Source organism: Caretta caretta, chromosome 1, assembly GCF_965140235.1.
Source record: "Caretta caretta isolate rCarCar2 chromosome 1, rCarCar1.hap1, whole genome shotgun sequence".
NCBI lineage: Eukaryota > Metazoa > Chordata > Testudines > Cheloniidae > Caretta > Caretta caretta.
In genome coordinates, this window is record NC_134206.1 from 352,165,480 (window position 1) to 352,187,322 (window position 21,843).

A 21,843-nucleotide genomic window follows, 5' to 3' on the forward strand; every position below is an offset into this window, starting at 1 on the left:
GGTGCCCGCCAAGGCAGTTGTGTGCGCCCGCAGGACACCGTGCCACCGAAATGCCGCCACTGAGTGCAGCTGCCATAGAGCCGCCCGCCGAAATGCCGCTGAGAAGCATTGCTGTTTCTCAGCGGCGACGCTTGCTGCCGCTTCTCGGCGGCATTTCGGCGGTGGGGTGTCTGGTGCCTGCTACAGTCTTCTGGAAATAGGAATATGCTATTCCCACAGAAAGGTTGGGGACCACTGGTCTAATCCATCTAGTGTAGTGGCAGGGACTCAGACTCTGTCCAAGGTTCCTGTTTCACATGATGTCTCAGAAGCAGCTTAGTTTCTTTCAGCAGCCACCTCTGAGGTGTTTCCCCAGCTGGGTGGGTGACAATGCACAGAGCAGCAGGGATCATAACTTTCCAGGCTTCAGGAGGCCCGGTCCTCTGATATCCATGTGACTAGAATGAGCTAGAATGTCCTACGGACACCTCCAGACCTTAATCTGAGAGCGCAAGGGTGGGTTTGTGTAAGGTAATGACAGCTTTGAGGTGAGAGCTGGAGTCCAAAGAGGGAATGATGTGAAAATAGAGACAGACTTATAAAAAGGTCTCTTAAGGAGAAAACACCTTCCAGTTCTGTGGAGACGTTTAATTTTAGATTATCTATAAAAATCTCATTACTAGGCAGCTCTTTAGTCTTGTGACAGAGGTTCATATAAAGCCTTGTTGTGACTTGTAAATGGAATTGCCCTGGTGCCATAGACTGAGGATTAGCACCGCATCAGATGCTGGAGATGGGAAAGCACAACTTGGTCCCTCTTATGCCCTGGACAGGACTGTTCCCTTAAGCATCATGGGGGGTTTGTCTAGTCTAGGTATAAGTGACCCAAATGATGGAATCTCTTTCCCTTCCCCCTTCAACCCCTGGAAAAATTCCACAGTCCGCTTGAACTCTCCGCTGAGATGTTTTCTTGATACTCAGGTTAGAATGAAATGAACAGTTTATTTGTCCTAGCTAGATCTCCGTGCCCCACCCTGAACAATTCTTCTCCCTCAGTGATCATACCCTTCAGACACTTGCAGTTATTGGCTTCCCCAGTTATCGTCATTTAGCCAAGCTCTACAAATTTGACCCTTCTAATCTTTCCTCATAAATCAAACCCTCTAGCCCTCTAGTTATTTGTCTTGCTGTCAAACTTTTCAGTTTGAGGTGCCCAGAACTGAATTTAGTATTGCAGGTATTACCAATGCTTTCCTTTTCTCCACACTGACCTTAGCATTTGGTACTTGCCGGGATGGTGGTGTTGGCAGGATCTCCCAGTGTCACTGCACATTATCATGCCATGTATCTTTTGCAGGCTTGATATCTAATATGAAGGCTGCATGTTCTGCATCTGTAGAGTTGAATCTGAAACATACATGAGTGAGCAGAGAGGCTGGCCCCCATTGGCACACATCCAGCCAGTTTTGTTGCAGGGCTGCGTGAGGGGTCATGTTCTGTTATGCTGTGGGACTTTCTGGGAGTTCCTCCTTTGGAGTGGAATTAGACTGAGATGTGAAGCCTAGAAAAGACTGACTCTGGTGGGACAAGGTGGGTGAGGTGGTAATTTTTATTGGACCAACTTCAATACTGATAATTTAATATTTATATTACTGTGGAATTGAAGGGCCCCAGAATGCTGGGAAACACACACACAGGAGACAGTCCCTGTCTTGAAGAATTCATAATCTAAGAGAAGCTTGTGGGGAGAGCATGGTCAAACAGGCACATCTCTTATAGATGGATGTCAAAAAATAAACAAAGAAAGTGTCAGCTATTGCCCTCTTCCCGCAGTCCAGCCGTTCTAAGTTGCTGAATTTTCCCAGATATCAAGTCAGAGATGGGAAGTGAAGAGCTCGCAGGGTCTTAGAGCCCGGGCTGAAGCCTGAGCCCGAAAGTCTACACTGCAGTTAAACAGCCAGGCAGCCGGAACCCCACGAGTCCAAGTCAGCTGGCCCGGGCCCGTCATGAGTGTCTTTAACTGCAGTTTTCAGAGTAGCAGCCGTGTTAGTCTGTATCTGCAAAAAGAAAAGGAGTACTTGTGGCACCTTAGAGACTAACACATTTATTTGAGCATAAGCTTTCGTGAGCTACAGCTCACTTCATCGGATGCATTCAGTGGAAAATAGTGGGGAGATTTATATACACAGAGAATATGAAACAATGGGTGTTACAATACACACTGTAAGGAGAGTGATCACTTAAGATGAGCTATTACCAGCAGGAGAGTGGTAAGGTGAGCTATTACCAGCAGGAGAGCAGGGGGGGGGGGGCGGAGGTAAGGGGGGGGACCTTTTGTAGTGATGATCAAGGTGGGCCATTTCCAGCAAGAACGTCTGAGGAACAGCTTGGGGGGGGGGGGGGGGAATAAACATGGGGAAATAGTTTTTGTATAATGACCCATCCACTCCCAGTCTTTATTCAAGCCTAAGTTAATTGTATCCAGTTTGCAAATTAAGTCCAATTCAGCAGTCTCTCGTTGGAGTCTGTTTTTGAAGTTTTTTTTGTTGAATTGCCACTGTAGAATTCCGAGGGGTGCACGTAGAATTCCGAGGGGTGCATTTTACTCTCCTGCAGTGTAAGGTGTTTAATGAAGCTTTGGGATTTTATGACTTTTGAAATGGCTGCAGTTTTACAGTCTTGGGCAGTTTCTGGAATCCTCTCCACTGAGACGTCCCTGGAACTGAGCTCCGGCTTTGTTTTGATCTACAGAATTTATTCTTAGCCTGTAGTTTAAAATGAGTTGTCACTTTTACTTTAGTAGTACTTGCATCTGAAGTGTCCCACACCACCACCTCTAGCAGTTGGAGCTTGTTCATCTCCAGCCTCATAAGGGACTTCTTATTAGCCTTCTAGTGCTCTGCCCTGCTTTCACTTTCATCTGTGCTACATAATACCAAGCAATAGGTATGATCAGTGACATCCGTGGAATCATGTCTGAGACTGTGGATAAACTAATTGCTGGGGCAGACTTGGCACATTGTGCAGAGTGTCATTTGAAAGCTCCTGGTGACATTACTAAAGGACTACCGCAGTAAGTCGACCTACACTATGCGACTCCAGCTACGTGAATAACGTAGCTGGAGTTGACGTACCGTAGGTCGAGTTACTGAGGGGTCTACACCATGGGGGGTCAATGGGAGAAACTCTCCTGTCTACTTACCGTACTCTTCTTGTTGGGGGTAGAGTACAGGGGTCGACTGGAGAGTGATCTGCTGTCGATTTGGCAGGTCTTCACTAGACCCGCTAAATCGACTGCTGGTGAATCGATCGCAGAGCGTGGATCCTGGCTGCAGAGTAAACATGCTGTAGTGTAGTCATTCACAGGTGTTTAAAAAAGCTTCCCCTCCCAAGACAAAAGTTTTGCCGTGGCAAGTGGCAGTGTAAATGGCTCGTTGTTGGCAGGTGCACTCTCCCGTCGACAACGAGAACCCTGCTCGCTGGGGGTGGAGGTATTTGGTTGGCAAAAGTGCCGACAAACAGTGTTTACACTGCCCGGCTTTTAGCGACACGGCCATGTCGCTAAAAGCTGTGTAGTTAAGACAAAGCCTAAAAGGAGGCCGCTTACATCATTGTGGAAGGGTTTGATTCCTTTCTGTTCCTGCTGTAAACAAGGTCTTGTGCCTTATGTCCCTGTGCAAATTCATTTTCCCTCCTTTTTACTCCCTCTATTGTGTCCTCATGTTGTAGCAGCTTTCTCCATAGAACAGACAGTTGCTGATCTTACGCTGGCTGGAGGGACTGCTGCAGAGCGAAACAAGGCCCTGTTTTCCCTGTGGGCCAGAATGCAATGCTGCCATTCCAGTCAGTCACAGCCCTTACCAGCCTGTGAAGCAAACCCAGGTCTTTTCTGAGCATGCACACCTGGTCTAGTGTTGGTGCAGCAGGGGTAGATCAACTGATGATGGAGGGGAGGAAGGAGGTAGGGGCTGAGTAGGATAGCAGGTGTGGATACAGGGAGAGTTGAGATTAAGTGGAGGTTCAGATGTGTCCATGGCTGAGAGAGACTTTGAAGAGGAGTCACTTTATTGGGGGTTCCTGGCATGGAGTAATGCATGTCTGTCTGCATAGGCGAGAAGTGTACTGAACAGATTGGTGTCTGGAGATAGGTGGCATGGGCGGGGATACAGAGGATGGAGTTTTGGTTTAGCTCCCCTCCCCTCCAAATGTTCAGTGGTAGAGTCCGCTCTTTTCTGTTGGCTAGGTAATTTCTATGTGGCTTTATAAACTATGGAAAGTTTGTTCCACTGAGCTCTCCAGTTGGCTGCAGACCCTGGCCTGTTCGTAATCCACATTATGCTGCATGTCTGTGCTGTTGTGAGAGCATCCATTCCCAGAGAAGGATCCTTTAACCCCATGGCCAGCCTAGCCAAGAGTTGCACTGTGCTTGGGGTTCTTGAGTCAGCTGAGTGCTTCAATTTTTAAAGGTTTCATAGTGGTAGCTGTGTTAGTCTGTATCAGCAAAAACAAAGAGGGGTCCTTGTGACACCTTAGAGACTAACAATGCCCAAATAAATTTGTTAGTCTCTAAGGTGCTACAAGCACTCCTCTCAATTTTTAAACACATCTAAACATTTCAGTATCGTGATAAAGTAGCATAAAACTTCAAATACGGCATATTTTTAATGCAGACAATACTAAGCTATCCAGAGAGCAGTGACCAAGAGTTGCCTTAAATCCTCCTGGCCTCTGTGCAGTCTAACACTGGGAGCACACAGGAAGGAAAAAGGAAAAGCAGCTTTTGTAACACAAACATAGAGACATGTGTTCCTAGACAGGCAGGTTAGAAACAGCTCCTGCTGCCTCTGTCTGTCCTGGACCAGATCATCAGAGCAGGAAAGAGCACCCCAATGTGAACACATTGACAGGGAAAGAGCCTTTTAAATGCTGGCTGCATTGCATAATGTGAAGCAGAAAGGCAGGGCTAGGCTACTAAAAAGTAACTAAGGGGGGACCAGGAGATTGTCTTGCAACAGGGCATTCTAGACACAATGGGGCTGATTTAATAAAGACAAAAGTAGCTAAAGGGTAGGACAGATGCAGTCCATAGACTTGTACAATGTGGCCATCCTTATCTTTGCCAAGTGCAGTGTCTGTATGTCACAAGTCCCAGTGTGTAAAGCTTCGTCATGATCCAGCATGGCCTGGCTGCATTCTGCATGGCAGTATTAAGATGGAATTTGCAGTAGGCTCCATTACATACAAATGAGATGCAGGCTAGAGGCTTCTTCAAGTCAGAAACATTGGAACAAACCATGGAAGAAAAAAAATGCAGCATATCGTTAACAGGTGCAAATATATATTCCATATGTAGCAGACACGAACCATTATGCAGCTGCTCTGGGGAGCTGTGCCAGAGTGTGAGGTGAGTGCCAATATTTTGTAGCAGAATCTAAGCTTTCATTGCAAATAAATAAAAAATCACAGTTCTTAGTCTTTATGGTTTGAGTCCCCCAAATGTAACTCAATCCCATATTGTCTTCCTGTAATTATATCTTCTCCCCCCCCACCCCTTTGAAACAACCCAAAGTTGTGAGCTACCCCATTAATTTCAGCCCTTAGATCAGGGTGGGCAAACTACGGCCCATGGGCTGGATCCGGCCCCTCAGGGCTTTGGGTCCGGCCTGCGGGATTGCCACCCCTGTGGCGCCGCGGGCCCCGTGCCGCTCCCGGAAGCGGCTGGCACCATGTCCCTGCAGCCCCTGGGGAAGGGGGAGCAGAGGGCTCCGCGCACTGCCCTTGCCTATGGGTAGCCTCCCCAAAGCTCCCATTGGCCAGGAATGGGGAACTGCGGACAATGGGAGCTTCGGGGGAGGTACCCACAGGCAAGGGCAGCGTGTGGAGCCCTCTGCCCCCGTTCCGCCAGGGGTCACAGGGACGTGGTGCCAGCTGCTTCCCGGAGTGGCGTAGGGCCAGGGCAGGCAGGCAGGGAGTCTTCCCTGGCCCCAGTGTGTACTGTGCTGCCACCCCGGAGCCGCTCCTGGTAAGCAGCGCCAGGCCGGAGCCCGAGCCCCTCCTGCACCCCGCCCCCCAGCTCCCTGCCCTGAGCCCCCTCCTGCACCCCAATCCCCTTCCCTGAGCCCCCTCGTACACCCCGCACCCCTCCTCTGCCGCAACCCCTTGCCCTTGTCCTGCGCACTGCACCCCCTCCCGCACCCCAACCCCCTGCCCCAGCCCTGCATTCATGGCCCTGCATGCAATTTCCCCACCCTGATGTGGTCCTCGGGCCAAAAAGTTTGCCCACCTCTGCCTTAGATACTAAGATGTAGGCACTATCTAGCTGCTAACATAATGACACCTTCAATGTTGCTCTGAGATTCACTTCCAATAGTTTTAGTTGAAATGTCTTGCTAATATAATCCATTGATTTTTGGATGCCGTGCTTGACATTGAGGTGAGGTGTGGGGGAAATAGAGGGTCACCTCCTTTTTGTCAAAGGTTACTATCCTTTCAAAACACAACTTGGTGTGAGGGTTTTTGAGATTACAAGTTTGGTTGATAAAGGTAATAGTGGTACTGTAATATACTTGCTTTCTGTAGGCATTTGACTTGGCAACGCATGACATTTCGATTAAAAACGAACAACCTAGAATGATACAAAATCCAATGCGGCATACTTCTCTACTCCTACATGAGACTGCCCTGTTTATACATCCCAGGACTGTACTAGTCCTTTTAGCCACAGTGTCACCCTGGGAGCTCACAATTATCTGAGTACCGACCATGTCCCCCAAGTGTTTCTTCAGAGTCACTGCTTCCCAGGATAGAGTCCCCCGTCCTGTCAGTGTGGCCTAGGTTCTTTGTTCCTAGATATGTTTTTACATTTGGCAGGATTAAGAACTAGATAAGTTCATGGAGGATAGCTCCAGCAATGGCTATTGTCCAAGGCGGACACGGATGGTGTCCCTAGCCTGTTTGCCAGAAGCTGGGAATGGATGACATGGGATGGATCACTTGTCTAACCCAGTATGGCTGTTCTTATAACAGTCATTTAAATCCAGTTTACCAAGTGATCCAGGTTACTATGTATCAGTGACTTGTCCTCTTCATTATTTACCACTCCCCCGATTTTTGCTTTATCTAAAAGCTTTTTCAGTGATGATTTGGTTTTCATCTCGGTGGTTAATAAAAGTGTTAAATAGTGTAGGTCCCAGAGCTGATCCCTGCAGGACCCCACTAGAAACACATCTGCTCAGTGATGATTCCAGGCGGACAATTACAGTTTGAGACCTGTCAGCCAGTTTTTCACCCATTTAATGTTATGTTACCTCTGTATTTGGCACTGGTGCAACTGCTACTGGAATAGTGACTCTAGTTCTGATGTCCACAATTCAAGAAGGATATTGATAAATTGGAGTGCGTTCAGAGAAGAGCTGTGGGAATGAATAAAAGATTAGAAAACCTGCCTTATGGTGGTAGTCAAGGAGCTCAATCTGTTTCTTAACAAAGAGAAGGTTACTGGGTGACTTGATCAGTCTATAAGTACCTACATAGGAAAGAGAAATTTGATAATAGAGGGCTCTTCTATCTAGTGAACCAAGTTGTAAAGATTCAGTGGCTGAGTGTTGAAGCTAGACAGACTGGAAATAAGACCTACATTTTTAACAGCAAGGATAAATAACCAGGGGAACGACTTATCAAGCGTTGTGATGGATTCTGCGTCTCTGGATCTGCTCTAGTTCAAAAGGGAATGAATTTCTGGAAGTCCTGTGGCACACAGGAGGTCAGGCTAGATGATCAGAGTGGTCCCTTCCGGCCCTAGGATCTAAATCTATGAAAAGCGGAGTAATGAATGGAAATGCGCTGATTGGATCATCCCTGTTTGGATTTACTTGGAACACCGTAAAATGTCCAATTTGCCATAGAAACTCAGTTCTTGGGTGCTACAAAATCCAGTAGCAGGATTTACGCCCAACTTGACACAAGTGCCTTACATGAATCTGCATTTGTTTCTTTTTGGTCAAGCTGTGGGAGGGCAGGTATTAAATTTCTAATCAAAGCTGTTGGGTCCGGTAGGTCTTGAAGTGAGTGTTGCTGTCTGAGAGGAGGTACATGAGACAGTAGTGGGTGGAGAGAGGTAGTGTCTGAGGGCAGGGAAAGGGAGCACACGCTAGCATCACACTGGACACTCTTTATATACATAACTTGGTGCTGACCTTTCCTTTTTGGTCCTTGGACTATAATGGGCATGTGTTCTGTTGTCTGTGTTTTTAAATACAGCTGTGGGTGGCTGGTGGTAAGCGGAGAGGTAGAAACTGTTCTTGCTCCCAAAATAGTCCTGCAGTGGTCTATGCATTTTGGAGTGAGGCTTTTCCCGCTACATGGCCCAGAGGTATGCCAGGGTCAGCCGGCCCCTGTGGCTAGAAAGCAGTCTGCAAGTGAGGTTAGAGAGATTGAAAGGGTGGGGAGCATGATGTCCTCTGCAGCTGGGGTTGTATTCTGTAAATGGTGAGGCCCACTGGCAGCGGACTCTGTTTTGACAGAACGTAGTACACCTGCAGCTGGTCGAGGAGACTGTGCAAAGCCATGAAGGTGTTCAGGATGAAGGATTAGGGCAATCGCTTTGGTAACTGAAGGCTTGGCAAGGAATTAACCCCTCTATAAACAAAGAGCCAGAAGGTATTTTACCAGCTAAAATTCACGAGGTGTTTTCCAAGGAAAGGTTAATGGTACAGCAAGCATCTATTTACATGTCACCTAGTGTTTCTATGGACTGCTGCTCCCTGTTTTTTGTCCCAGGATTAGGGGTGGTGTCTACAGTAACTCCATATTTAATGTTGTAGTTAAGTTCCTGAAAAATGCAACTTTAAGCGAAACAACGTTAGCTGAATCCAATTTCCCCGCAAGAATTAATGTAAATGGGGAGGAGGGGGAAGGTTCCAGGGAATTTTTTTTTGCCAGATAGAAGGCATTATATACATTTTAAACCATTCTGAACAAGCAATTTAATACAGGTATAAGTTTTTAACAATTTTAAACAAGCAATTAGTACAGGTATTAAACAGGCTGGCAGCCCCCCATCAGCTCCCCTACGCCCCCCCGCTCCCCACCACACACACATACACCCCCTCCCAGCTGCAGATCAGCGCCTTTCCCCTGCTTCCTCAGCCTCCTGCCCGCAGCAGTCAGCTGGTTTGCTGTGTACAGGAGGCAGGGGAGGGAGTGGGAGGCTGTGAGCCCTGTCCTCGCTCCTCCCCGCTCCCCCCAGCCTCCAGAACGCTGCAAACCAGCTGAGTGCCATGGGCAGGAGGCGAGGCAAGCAGGGGGAAGGCGCTGATCCGCAGGCGGGAGGCATCGTAGAGGGGCACAGGGGAGCTGATGGGGGGCTGCCAGCTGTGGACAAAGCAGGTGGCCAAACGACGTTATAGCAGAGCATTGCACAACTTTAAACGAGCATGTTCAGTAATGGAGCAGGGGCGTAAGACCAAAACAATGTTAATCAAGAGGATATTAAGTGCGGAGTTACTGTATTCTGTGGAAGCACAGGGCTCTGTACATATTTCTCAGCTGGTTAGTACCTTTCTGAGTCCTCTTTCAAAAGCTAAAGTGTTGAAGTTTATACAGACTGAGCACTAGAATGGTGGTGTGCAAACCTTGATCCCCACCATACTCCTATGGGAGAGGTCAGTGCTATCCATGACTACGCTGAATAGATGGTAGAAGTGAAATCCATCTTGGGAGTCCTGACTCCCCACTGCATGCCTCATCCACTAGAATACATGTGAGATTTTCTGCTAATGATTTGGCATCTAAAAGGGGAGACTAGAAAGTTCTACAGACCTTAATAGCATTGTATTAGTCACTCATTTAGGATTATAAATTTCCTTGCAGAGTTTCAGAGGAACAGCCGTGTTAGTCTGTATTCGCAAAAAGAAAAGGAGTACTTGTGGCACCTTAGAGACTAACCAATTTATTTGAGCATGAGCTTTCGTGAGCTACAGCTCACTTCATCAGATGTTTACCGTGGAAAGTCTGCTGCAGTTTCCACGGTAAACATCTGATGAAGTGAGCTGTAGCTCACGAAAGCTCATGCTCAAATAAATTGGTTAGTCTCTAAGGTGCCACAAGTACTCCTTTTCTTCTTGCAGAGTTTGCAACTCGAAAGTTGCAGCCTTATGCTGGTGTTTAGGAACCAAAATGTTAAACTGGCCTATGTATTTCTGTGGTCCAAGCTGAGTGAAATGCAAAATACAAACTGCAGATGGTGAAAAAGGGAATTACTGTTCAAATCTTTCAGCTTATATATTATTTTAGTAACACAAGGAAGGAAATTTGAGATTTAACCTAACCAGTGATGTGTTACACAGCTTCTTTTCACATTTTTGTTCATCTTGAAGACGCGCTGCATCTGTGAGTAGTTTGATAGCTCAGGACATGTGGTTCTCTGTAGCCGAATTTCTTTGAGCTCTAGGAAGGTGCTAAATTGGGTCAGTTTGAATGCACTCTCCATTGTTGCTTTGCTGTGTTTGGGGTAAGGGTCCTGCTGTGTGTACCTGGGGCATATGAAGGGTGGTTGTTGGTTTAGGAGTCAAAGTTCTGACTTCTAACATAGCTCTACTACTTCCTTGCTGTCTAACCTGGGGAAAAAATAACTTTCCCTCCGTCTGGTTCCCCACATGTACCATGGAGAGAATTCTTTCCTCCCAGGGCGTGTGTAAGGGTTAGTTCATGTTTGCGCTGTACCTACGCAGGGTTACCGCAAGGCGCTGCTAGTGTGCAGTTCTGCAGTTTGCCATTGTTGCTCACTGCCTGGCTCTGGCAGGAGGTCGAAATGGCATCTGGCTGCAGCAGCAAGGCTGCCTGCGTTCTTCTAACACTTTCCTTCTGCTTATTTTTGTAGGGAGCAGAGATGGCCAGGGGCAGATACTCCAGCGCTTCCCGGAGAAGGACTGGGAAGATAACCCCTTCCCACAGGGCATTGAACTAGTGAGTATTTTGGCTGTTGGGGCTGGGACCTCCCAGTATTGTGATGCATGCGCACAGGGCTACAACCTGCTTTGCACGTGTGTTAGTAGAGTGGGCTGTGGTACTGTGCATGCAGGCTTCAGGGATGTGTCGTCTTTGCACGTCAGCAGGACTTTGGCCAGGACTCTTTGGGTCAAACCCATGGGTGGAGAACAGAGCAGATTGCAGTCTCTCCTCTTTACCCATCGCAGCAGCAGCCTTTGGAGACCACAGGTCCCAGCATGCAGTGCTCCATCTTCATGGTGCAGTGTGTTCTGGAACTTGTACTCTTCATGGGCTACGCCTGTCTGTCGAGCTGAGGGCGACTGTTTGCCATGTGTGTCCTCCCCAGTTTTAGCTGCACTGGGGGCTGGAATGCTTCCCCACCAGCCTTGTTTTCCAAGCCACTTGGCTGAAGTATCTGTATAAATAGCCCTGACTCTCACAGCAGTGCCCTGTGGTGTACTGCATTGTCAAAGCCCTTCATGCTCCCTCAGCCTCACAACCCTGTGGGGGGAGGTAGCTTGGTAATATCCACTCGTACCTCAACCCCCCAGTCCTCATGTATCCTGCCTCCTTTCTGTTATGGGGATTACTGGGCCTTGGCCGCCTCCTCCAACCCTCTGGGTGTATGTTTGTCTCTTGCCATGTAATTCTGAGGTACATGGAGACCTTTGAGGGCGATCATTGCTGGAGCAGACCCTTAAAACAACATGGCTTGGTCAGTTTGGCCCCAAAAGTAGGTTTTGTACAAACCAGTTTAACTAATGTAATGACAACAGGACGGTTCCCACAAATTTAAAAAAATCGAGTCAAAACGGTTTTAAAACCTTCCCTGGCAGCATTTGCAAGAACCCGAAAGAGTGATGGGCAGCGAATGCCACTAGCCTCTCATGGTGTTTTGCAGTACAAAGTAAATCGGGTGATTGAGATATTCCGTTAATAAGGTTAATAAAAGTAGTGCTCTGTTGTCCCTTTTAACACAGGGAAGGGAATTCGTTTTTCAAAATGACTTTCGCCCTAAGCTCCTTTGAGTCTCTCTTCCTCCTGTGCTGCCTCTCCATGCAACCCCTCTCTGTTCTTAACTGCCCAGAGTGAGAGGAGAGTATAAAATGTGGACATAAGATGCTTTAAAGACCCATGCTGCTGCCTTGTTAACGTCATAAAACCAGCATTGCCCAAATACCCAGCAGCTTCTCCTTCTCACAGTTTGTGTGTCGGATCATAAGTACCTGCCGGAGCTCACTGGCCAACCCTCTATCACTCATTTCCTTTTCAATTTATGGTGCGTCCTGATCATGATTTTTCAGCACCAACCTGCAGCCATGGCTCAGGTTCCATTATTGCTTTTGGAAAGAGAACAGTCACTGCTGCTCTCAGCAGGGACCTAGGAGCTCTGCACAAGCCTTGCGTTACTCTTCCATGACACCTGGTGGCCTACAGCTCCTTGCTGTTTCCTGGCTGGAGAAGAGGAGCAAGTGCCGCATATTTTAGAAGGGGTGTGTGGCCAGTGTCCCCCGCCTCCCCCTCGGGGTGCTGCCTGGAACTGAGGTACAGCTGAGCCCTCTCTCAGTAATCTGGGTTCACTGTTGCACTGTTGTCACTCTGCCTCCCTGGGTTACATCAAAGAATACCAAATTCAGGACAAGCTGCTGGGGGAAAGGGCAGACACACCTCTTCCATGAGATATACCAAACCAGCAACAAAAGTAAACTTAAAAAGAAAAGGAGTACTAGTGGCACCTTGGAGACTAACCAATTTATTTGAGCATAAGCTTTCGTGAGCTACAGCTCACTTCTGCATCCAATGAAGTGAGCTGTAGCTCACGAAAACTTATGCTCACATAAATTGGTTAGTCTCTAAGGTGCCACTAGTACTCCTTTTCTTTTTGCGAATACAGACTAACACGGCTGCTACTCTGAAAAGTAAACTTCTGTCTTACCACACTGGCTAAGAAGAAGTCAGGAAAGCAGCCTCCTTAGGTATTCCAGCCCTGAATTCAACACCTAGACACTAGACTTAATGATGAGTGGTTATTTAAAACCAATTTCATCAAACAAAAGGGTAGTTGTGATCCCAAAGGACCAGCCACATACCCAGGTCAATATACAACTCAGATCTTACCCAATAATCACACTGTTACCAATTTTTTAGTATCTAATATCTAAACATTTATAAAACAGAAAAAGGGGTGAGAGTTAAAAGTGGTTAAAGGAATCAAATACATACAACAATTGCAAGGTTCTTGGATCAGGCTTGAAGCAGTGATGGAATAAACTGCTGGCTTGTTAAGTCTCTGGTTGCTTCCAAATCATTGGAAGGTCCTCACTCTTTGGTTAGAATGCTCCCATGAGTGTAAGTCCATAATCCAGAGGTTTGAGCAGGAAAGAGGCAAAATGGAGATGTTTCCAGGGCCTGTTATAGCTTCCTCCAAGTGAAGGGAAACCCATTGTTCTAACTGGTGGAAAATTACAGGTAACAAGATGGGGTTTGGAGTCACATGGACAAGTCACATGTCTGTCTGCTTCGCTTAGTCATAGTAGAGGCCATCACCCATACTCTAGAAGGTTCACAGGCAAGTCCATCAGGTGTGGATGGGTGTCTTCCACGGTCCATTGTGAGTTAAGTGTTCCTTGATGGGCCATTTAACTTGAATAGGTTTCAGAGTAGCAGCCGTGTTAGTCTGTATTCGCAAAAAGAACAGGAGTACTTGTGGCACCTTAGAGACTAACCAATTTATTTGAGCATAAGCTTTCGTGAAAGTATCTTGAATAGTCCCTTCAAGATGTGGAGGCTAAATAGCTTGTGGGTCTTACCACAGGAGCGCAAACATACAGATATCAGAGTAGCAGCCGTGTTAGTCTGTATCCATAAAAAGAAAAGGAGGACTTGTGGCACCTTGGAGACTAACAAATTTATTAAAGCATAAGCTTTCATGAGTTACAGCTCACTTCATCGGATGCATACATTTTCCACTGTGCCGCAAGTACTCCTTTTCTTTTTATGAAAAACAGGTACATAGTTAATATTCATAACTTCAGATACAAAAACGATACATGCATACAAATGGTGTAATCATATTCAGCAAATCATAACATTTCCATAGATGCCTTACTTGATACACTTTGTACAAGGAAAGGAGTACTTGTGGCACCTTAGAGACTAACAAACAAGATTTGTTGCAATTATATAACAGTGGTAGCAACAACGATCTACATGGTCATATTTTAATCAGATAATGTCACAACTGTGGTGTTGTGACAAGCTGCAAAGCCCTCCAAGTTTGCACTCACACCAGCATCCACAGGCAGGGACTATACCCAGCTGTGTTCATGAATGCTCTGGCCAGCCACTCATGAAGCCACAATAGAGAGGCTACAGCCAAAATAACCACCAGCTCCCCAGCCCAAGACCGCAGAACTGTACCATCCTGCCCTAGTCAAAACCCAACCAGTATGAATTTATTACCCAGTCTGCCACTTCTACAAAGGAAAGTGGATATGCACCAACTCTTGTTCATGAGCTGAGATTTATCCCCTTTGAACGTCAATGAACAGTGTTTTAGGTAAAATATGAAATAGAGTTAACAACTACGGAAAGATAGTTTAAGTGATTATAAGTGATAGCAAACAGATCAGAGTAGATTACCATAATAAATAAAACAAAATGCAAACTAAGTCTACAGTATTAGATAGGATCTGAATCAGTAATCTCTCACCCTGACTGATGATACAAGCAGTCCACCAAGTTTCCATACACAGCCTGGAACCAGCACTCTTTTTCTCTCCCCTCTCCCCGAGTTCAGTCCTTTTCCTCTGGTACTTTCAGGTGTGGTGGTGTAGGGAGAACAAGGTCCCCTCATGATGTCATGTCCCCCTTTAATATCTTCTTCCAACTTGCTGGAAAGCTCCTGTGCTGTGACCACTGTTCCCTCTAAGCTGTGCGTATGTGCGCACACAGATCCTAAACACCGCGCACACAGCGAAACACCGCGCACACAAAAATTTGCACAGAAGCACAACAGTTTGCTCAGAAGAAATTTTTTGCACACATGGCCTGTCAAAAATTACGGGGAACATTGGCTGTGACCTGGGTCAAACAGTTCCCAGTGTGTAGGGCTGTCTCTGAGAGGTTTCTGTTGCACACAGTTCCTGGGGTAACCCTGGTGCTTGTGTGCATCTCCTCAATGAGTCACTAACACTGTCTGGCCTTTCTGTTGTTGTACCTGAAAGGTGGCTTGTGAGTATTCTCAACCTCACAACAGGTTTCAGTAGCACATATGTAGCCGAACTTCTCACACGACAATAGCGCCTACGATCCATGAGAGATTACTGTCTAGCAAATCAAGACTTGGAGAATGATACCTGAGAAGGCATACTTTGTACAAAATGTCCTAATTATATGACAGTGGTGAATAAGGCGGTGTCAGAGGGGGTGAGTGAGAGAGAAGGGTGCTGGCTTTAACATTCTCCCCTGCTTCCCCAGCCTTGTTTCATGGCTGAGCAGATCCCGCTCCTGGCAGGGCCCCAGCCTGTGGGGCTCACGGGAGAGGACCTGTGTGTGTCTGGCCAGTGAACTTGTTCAGCCTGGCAGATGCCAGGGTGCCTGATGCAGAGACGTGGGAGTGTGGGTCCAGCCAGCTGTGTGCTCTAGTGCCCTAGAGCATCTCTGCCTTACAGTGCCTTGTGTCCCTTGTTCGTGTTCAGGCATGCTGTGCACAATGGCGTTTCCTGGGGCGGCTGGGAGGGTCTGGCCCATGTGGGGCACTTGTTTCCCTGGGATGAGGAAAGGTCGCCGTAGAGCAGCAGCCACTCGTCTCCAAGCTCTCACTGACCTTTCCTCCTCTGCATTCCATGCATAAGAGAGATGAGGCCCCTGCTGATGGGGTCACATTGCATAGCAAATGCAGACCAGGAAGGGAGCTGGTAGGATTGGGAATCTTAACTGAAGGAAGGGGGCATTAGTGATTCTTCTGGGCTTTACTCTTTGTGGTTCTGCTTTCACAGCTGATGACTACTTTCCTCCCCTCATAGTTCCCAGATTCAGGGGTGCTGAATGAGCCACAGTCTCCACCTGCCCCCTCTGCGGTTGGGAGCTAGGCAGCAGAGCTCTGTCACTTGCTTGGCCGCTTCCCGGGGCAGCAGCAGTTTCTACCCCAGGATGCTTCACTGGCAGGGAACCGTCATAACATGGTCAGACCAGCTGTAGCGGTGCTGTAAGCTGCACAAGAGACAGACCTACCACTCAGGACTTCCCATGAATAGAAGGTGAAGCCCCATCTCCAGGCTCTGCTGATGTTCCCCATGCTTTTCCCTTCAGTGGTGGCATGGCCTGGTCATACATCTGTTCCTTGTTGGACAGCCAGTGTGCTGTCAGAGTGAATGTGAAATCAGGGAGCAGCGTACACATGCCTTCAGATCCCCTATCTTTGGGTGATGATTTTAGCCTTGCTTCTAATATGCAGCCACTGTCTGATGTCCCGTGCTGTCTCCCAGCTGTGGTATGCACATGTAATGAGATCAGCCATGTACCCAGGATCTCTCCTTTCATTCTCCTGGTGACCCCATTTTCAGTGTAGTGTTTTGGGTTCGCATGTTCCTTCATTCTCTAGAAAAGGCAGAAGCATTTTTTTGGTGCTAAAGGAACTTGCTGGGTAGTGCTGGTGTCATCTTGGTGTTCTCACCTTCCTAGTCTGGCACAATCCTTTCTCCTGGTACAGTCTTTGTTCCAGCTTAGGTGGTAGCTAGGGGATTTCTCATGACTGCAGCTCCCTTTGTTCTGTTCTACTCCCTTATGTATCTTTTGCACAAGGCGGGAATCCTTTGTTCCTCTCTGGGTTCCCACCCCTCCTTCTAAATGGAAAAGCACCAGGTTTTAAGATGGATTCCAGTACCAGGTGACATGGTCACATGTCCTGTGAGACCCCAAGCCTTCATTCCTCCTGGCCTAACTCACAGGAAGGCCTGCAAGCCAACAGCCATCCACAGTCAGTGGTCTTGGTTCATGGGAGCCATCAAGATTCCAAACCACCATTAATGGCTCACACTTTGCATAATTACAATAGGCCCTCAGTTATATTTCATATTTCTAGTTTCAGATACAAGAATGATACATACATGCAAATAGGATGACCACACTCAGTAGATAAGCTTTGTAATGAATATAGAGTGCAACGTCATATGTGGCATCGCAGCCTGGCTTTGATAAGGGATGGAGCAGGCAGTTTCCCTAGGTGTGAGCTTTCTAGGCTGTCATTGTCTCCCATATAGCAGCCATTTCTGTCCAGCAGTCTTCACTGCATACTAATACAGGCATTTGAAGAGCTTGGCCTTTGCTAGTGTCCCCATTTATAAAAGGTAAACAGGATGACCTGTGTTGTGAGCCATCGATCCCAAGCAGACTCATGGGAATGCTGATACAGGATGCAGTCAGTAAATAATTACAGGGTAGGAACATAATTAATGTCAGACAACATGGCTTTATGGAAAATAGGATTTGTCAGACAAACTTGATACTGTTTTTGATGAGATTATGAATTTGGTTGATAGATTCATAGAGTTTAGGGCCAGAATGGAGCATTAGATCATCTAGTCTGACCACCTGTGTCACAGGCCATTAAATTTTACCCAGTTACCCCTGTATTGAGCCCAATAACTTGTCTGACTAAAGCATATCTTCCAGAAAGGCAGCCAGTCTGGATTGGAAGACATCAAGAGGTGGATAATCTATCTCTTCCCTGGATAGCTTATTCCAGTGGTTAATCACCCCCACTGTTAAAAAATGGGGCCTTATTTCCAATTTGAATTTGTCTGGCTTCAGCTACCAGCTATTGGTTCTTATTCTGCCTGTCTCCTCTAGATCAAAGAGCCCTCTGGTACCCGGTATTGTCTCCCTGTGAAGGTACTTCTACACTGTAATCAAGTCACCTCTGAAAGCTGGCTCCTGGTGTCATAGTCAGGCTCTTTGCAGCCCAGCTCTCGGCCCTACCTCCCCATGGACGTAGAAACCAGAATTCTGTTCCCCTAGGTGTAGCAGAAGTGACTTTTGGGGGGAGAGGTGCAGTCTGTGCAGAGCTCGGGTCTTAGCAGCCCCTGGAGACTCAAGGATCAGGGCTATGTAGAGGACTCTTATCTACAGGGAACTCCCATTCCTCTTATCTGGCTCTCCCCAAAGTTGAGATTACTCATTCTCTGCTAGCTCATCTCTTGCCCTCTCCCTCACTTGGCAGCCAGCAGTCGTGAGTTGGGTTATAAGGAGAGAAGATAATGACTTTTCATGCAGAGCAATGCCAGCACACCTAACAAACCAAACAGATCTCCTGACTCCTGTATAAAATCACTGCTCAACCATCTCCGGGTTGGAGCATGACCTACGTTTGACAGCTCACAGCAACTCTACACAGTGCATCAGGACAGGATATGTAGAATGCCATATCTACTTAATGTAAGTAATGCAATTGATGTCTTGACTCACAGGGTTGCTAGCAGGTGGATCCCCCTACTGAATCATCAGTTGCAGCATATAGGGCCAGCGTTCTTTGGAGATGTCCCCTGCATGGGCTGACCTTGCCTGACTGTGCTTAGCTTGTGAGCACCAACGGGTGGCAGAGAGTCTTGATGTTACATCTTCCATGAACAAAGGGTTTTATAAACCCATGGCTAATTTGTGTTGCTTTGTGTATGGGTTAGTAAGCTGGGTAGCCTCACTTATGTTGGGCTGCCAGTGACACTGATTGTAGTCTCTCAACTCCAGGCCTGAAGGGTGGGAGTGTGTCTGCTGCTCGTTTGAGGAGGAGACTTGTGTGCAAACCAGATGCTATATCCAGGAATCTAGCTTCTCTCCTCCTAGTGCTTTCAGGAGGAGCTCCCAGCTGGAAGCTGGCCTGTCGTGCCCTTGATGTGTCTTAGTTGATCTGTCACCCCCTTGGTGTGTGTCATGCATTGGGGACTGAATTCTGAAAGCATTCTGTTGCTGTGAAGTTGATCTAAGCCTTGATTGCACCTGCTGGCCTCCAGCTCCTGGAGAGGGACCTGGGTTTACATAACCTGGCTGCCTTGCCTTGGCTTGAGCATGACTGCAACACCATAGAAACAGTCTGCGCTGTATTTGTATAGAGGACTGCTTTTGATGCCTTGTTCCTCTAGCCCTTTTTAATCATGTTTGCACACTGCAGGCCATTGCAGGCTATGGTGATTGTCTTTGAAATAGGTGAAAGATCCCTCAGAACAGAGGGGAGGTGTTGGGGAGACAGCTTGTGCTGACGTGGGGAGAACAGAGCTGAGCCTGTGTCTGGAAATGGGGATGGCTGTGACCTTGCTGAATTTCCCAGTCAGAGGGGGCAGTCTCAGGAGAATCGGTCAGTCATGAGCTCAGTCCTGCAGGCCACTGAGACAGCACAGAAAGCTCCAGGGCTTGAGGGGGAAGGGAGCAGCTTGCATCGAGCTCTGTGTGCCTCTCAGTGTGGAGCTGTCTGCCTTGGAAGGGAGCCCTGGTGAGCTGCTGTCTGCTAGAGGGACTGTCTCCTTCTCTCATGGCCTTTGACAGGCTGGGAGATGCTGGGACTCCACGGAGGATCTCCTGATCTAGCTGCCTGTGTCCTTGTTTCCGTGGCTCCCAGGAGATGGTTGTGCAGCGCATTGAGCCCCCAGTGGAAGGTGCGGAGTTACGCGGTGGGTACAGCCCCCTCAAATGAGGAGTGTGTTGCTCCCGCTGAGGGTAGTTCTATGGGATATGGGCCCAGGAAATCAAATGGACTATGAATCATAGAATCATAGAATATAAGGGTTGGAAGGGACCCCAGAAGGTCATCTAGTCCAACCCCCTGCTCGAAGCAGGACCAGTTCCCAGTTAAATCATCCCAGCCAGGGCTTTGTCAAGCCTGACCTTAAAAACCTCTAAGGAAGGAGATTCTACCACCTCCCTAGGTAACGCATTCCAGTGTTTCACCACCCTCTTAGTGAAAAAGTTTTTCCTAATATCCAATCTAAACCTCCCCCACTGCAGCTTGAGACCATTACTCCTCGTTCTGTCATCTGCTACCATTGAGAACAGTCTAGAGCCATCCTCTTTGGAACCCCCTTTCAGGTAGTTGAAAGCAGCTATCAAATCCCCCCTCATTCTTCTCTTCTGCAGGCTAAACAATCCCAGCTCCCTCAGCCTCTCCTCATAAGTCATGTGTTCCAGACCCCTAATCATTTTTGTTGCCCTTCGCTGGACTCTCTCCAATTTATCCACATCCTGCTTGTAGTGTGGGGCCCAAAACTGGACACAGTACTCCAGATGAGGCCTCACCAATGTCGAATAGAGGGGAACGATCACGTCCCTCGATCTGCTCGCTATGCCCCTACTTATACATCCCAAAATGCCATTGGCCTTCTTGGCAACTAGGGCACACTGCTGACTCATATCCAGCTTCTCGTCCACTGTCACCCCTAGGTCCTTTTCCGCAGAACTGCTGCCTAGCCATTCGGTCCCTAGTCTGTAGCTGTGCATTGGGTTCTTCCGTCCTGAGTTCTGGCCAGCACTGGGATCTCTGGCTCAGGAGGTGCTCCTGCACTGCACAGTAGGTAACTTGTCCTCACCTGAAGTGCAGCCCAGTAGTGCTCAGACACAGAGTGGGATTAATGCACTGCATGGAGTAGGTGGGTCCTTGGAGCTCAGCCGCCTCTTACCTGGGTGCAGGAGTGCTCTGCCCTTCAGCGTTCCTGAGGCTTGGCAGTTCCCTTTGCAGGATGCAGGGTCTCCCTCCTTCTGCACAAAGAGTCTTTGTAGTGGTCCTGGGGCAGAGTATAAAGCATGCTGCAGTCTCCTTTGTTGGATTTGCTCTTTTTTGCTGCCACCGAGCAGGATCCAAGAGCCTTGGGGGAGAACTCCTGTGCTAGGTGGTTCAGCGAGGAAAGTCCCACCATAAACCTCTATGGAGGGTTCAGACCCAAGCTCAATAAGGAAAGGAATCTGACTAGCTTGATAACTCCACTGGGTCATATTTCACTGCTGCCAATTGGTAGGGCAGCTAGGTCAGAGGCAGCATGATTTGGGGACAGTGGCAGGAAGGAAGTGATGGAGAAAATGACAAACTATGGAATGCAGGCGTGAGGGGCCTGGAGAAGCAAAGGATTCCAACCTCAGCCCCAGAAAAGAACTCTGCAGGGTTTCTGTCCCTCATGCCCATATCACTGTAATATCTGGACACTTGAAAATGTGTTCGACACCCATTGCGGTCACCACCTATGTCCCACTGTTGTGGGTGCCTTAAAATTACATAGGGGGAAGAGGTGGATAAACAGGACTGGTAGCTTTGGAGAGGGTATAGACTAGAGAGTGCTTCAGGGCTGACCAAATCTCTCTAGCCCTAGGGATCCAGTAGCCTCCTGAATGAACCTCCCTGTTGATCAGGTCAGCAGGCTTTGATCTGGAAGAGGAATCCACGTTGCTTTACGGGGAGCCTGCCATCTCTCAGCATCAGCCTATTACTTTCCCCGGCCTGTGACAGAAGGGGTGATGGTGGCTGGAAGGAGTGGGTGGTGCTGAGCTGCTCTGTTCCACATTCAGAGGAACATGGTTTTTAAAAAGTCCCCACAAGCTGTGGTAACTGGACAGCACACAGCAACACTACAGTTGTTTAGGGCAGGAAGTGAGGAAAAACCCGTATCAGTGAAAACCCCATGGGGAATTCTCGGCCAGAAGGCTGGAATTCCCCCTGTGGAGTTGGGCAGGGACCCCAGGGGTAACTCTTGCGGCAAGTCCCCTGGGATCTCTGAGCTCACCACCTCATTTGAAATGCAGCATTTCAAGCAGCACCAGGCTGGGATGCTGATTCAGAGGGAGGAGTGCCCTCTATTGAATCCACTACTCATTTCTCATTGTATAGTACAGCCCGTA

General features: G+C 47.9%; 1 protein-coding gene across 9 annotated transcripts in view; it reads left to right on the forward strand.

The window, feature by feature from the left end:
* The window catches only part of SBF1 (SET binding factor 1), a 151,259-nt gene that overhangs the window by 76,467 nt on the left and 52,949 nt on the right, over positions 1-21,843 (forward strand). For all 9 annotated transcript variants that reach the window (XM_048819321.2, XM_048819640.2, XM_048819723.2 and 6 more), the window contains exon 2: positions 10,859-10,944. In XM_048819321.2, the coding sequence (XP_048675278.1) occupies positions 10,859-10,944 (86 nt within the window). The remainder of the gene's footprint in view (positions 1-10,858; positions 10,945-21,843) is intronic.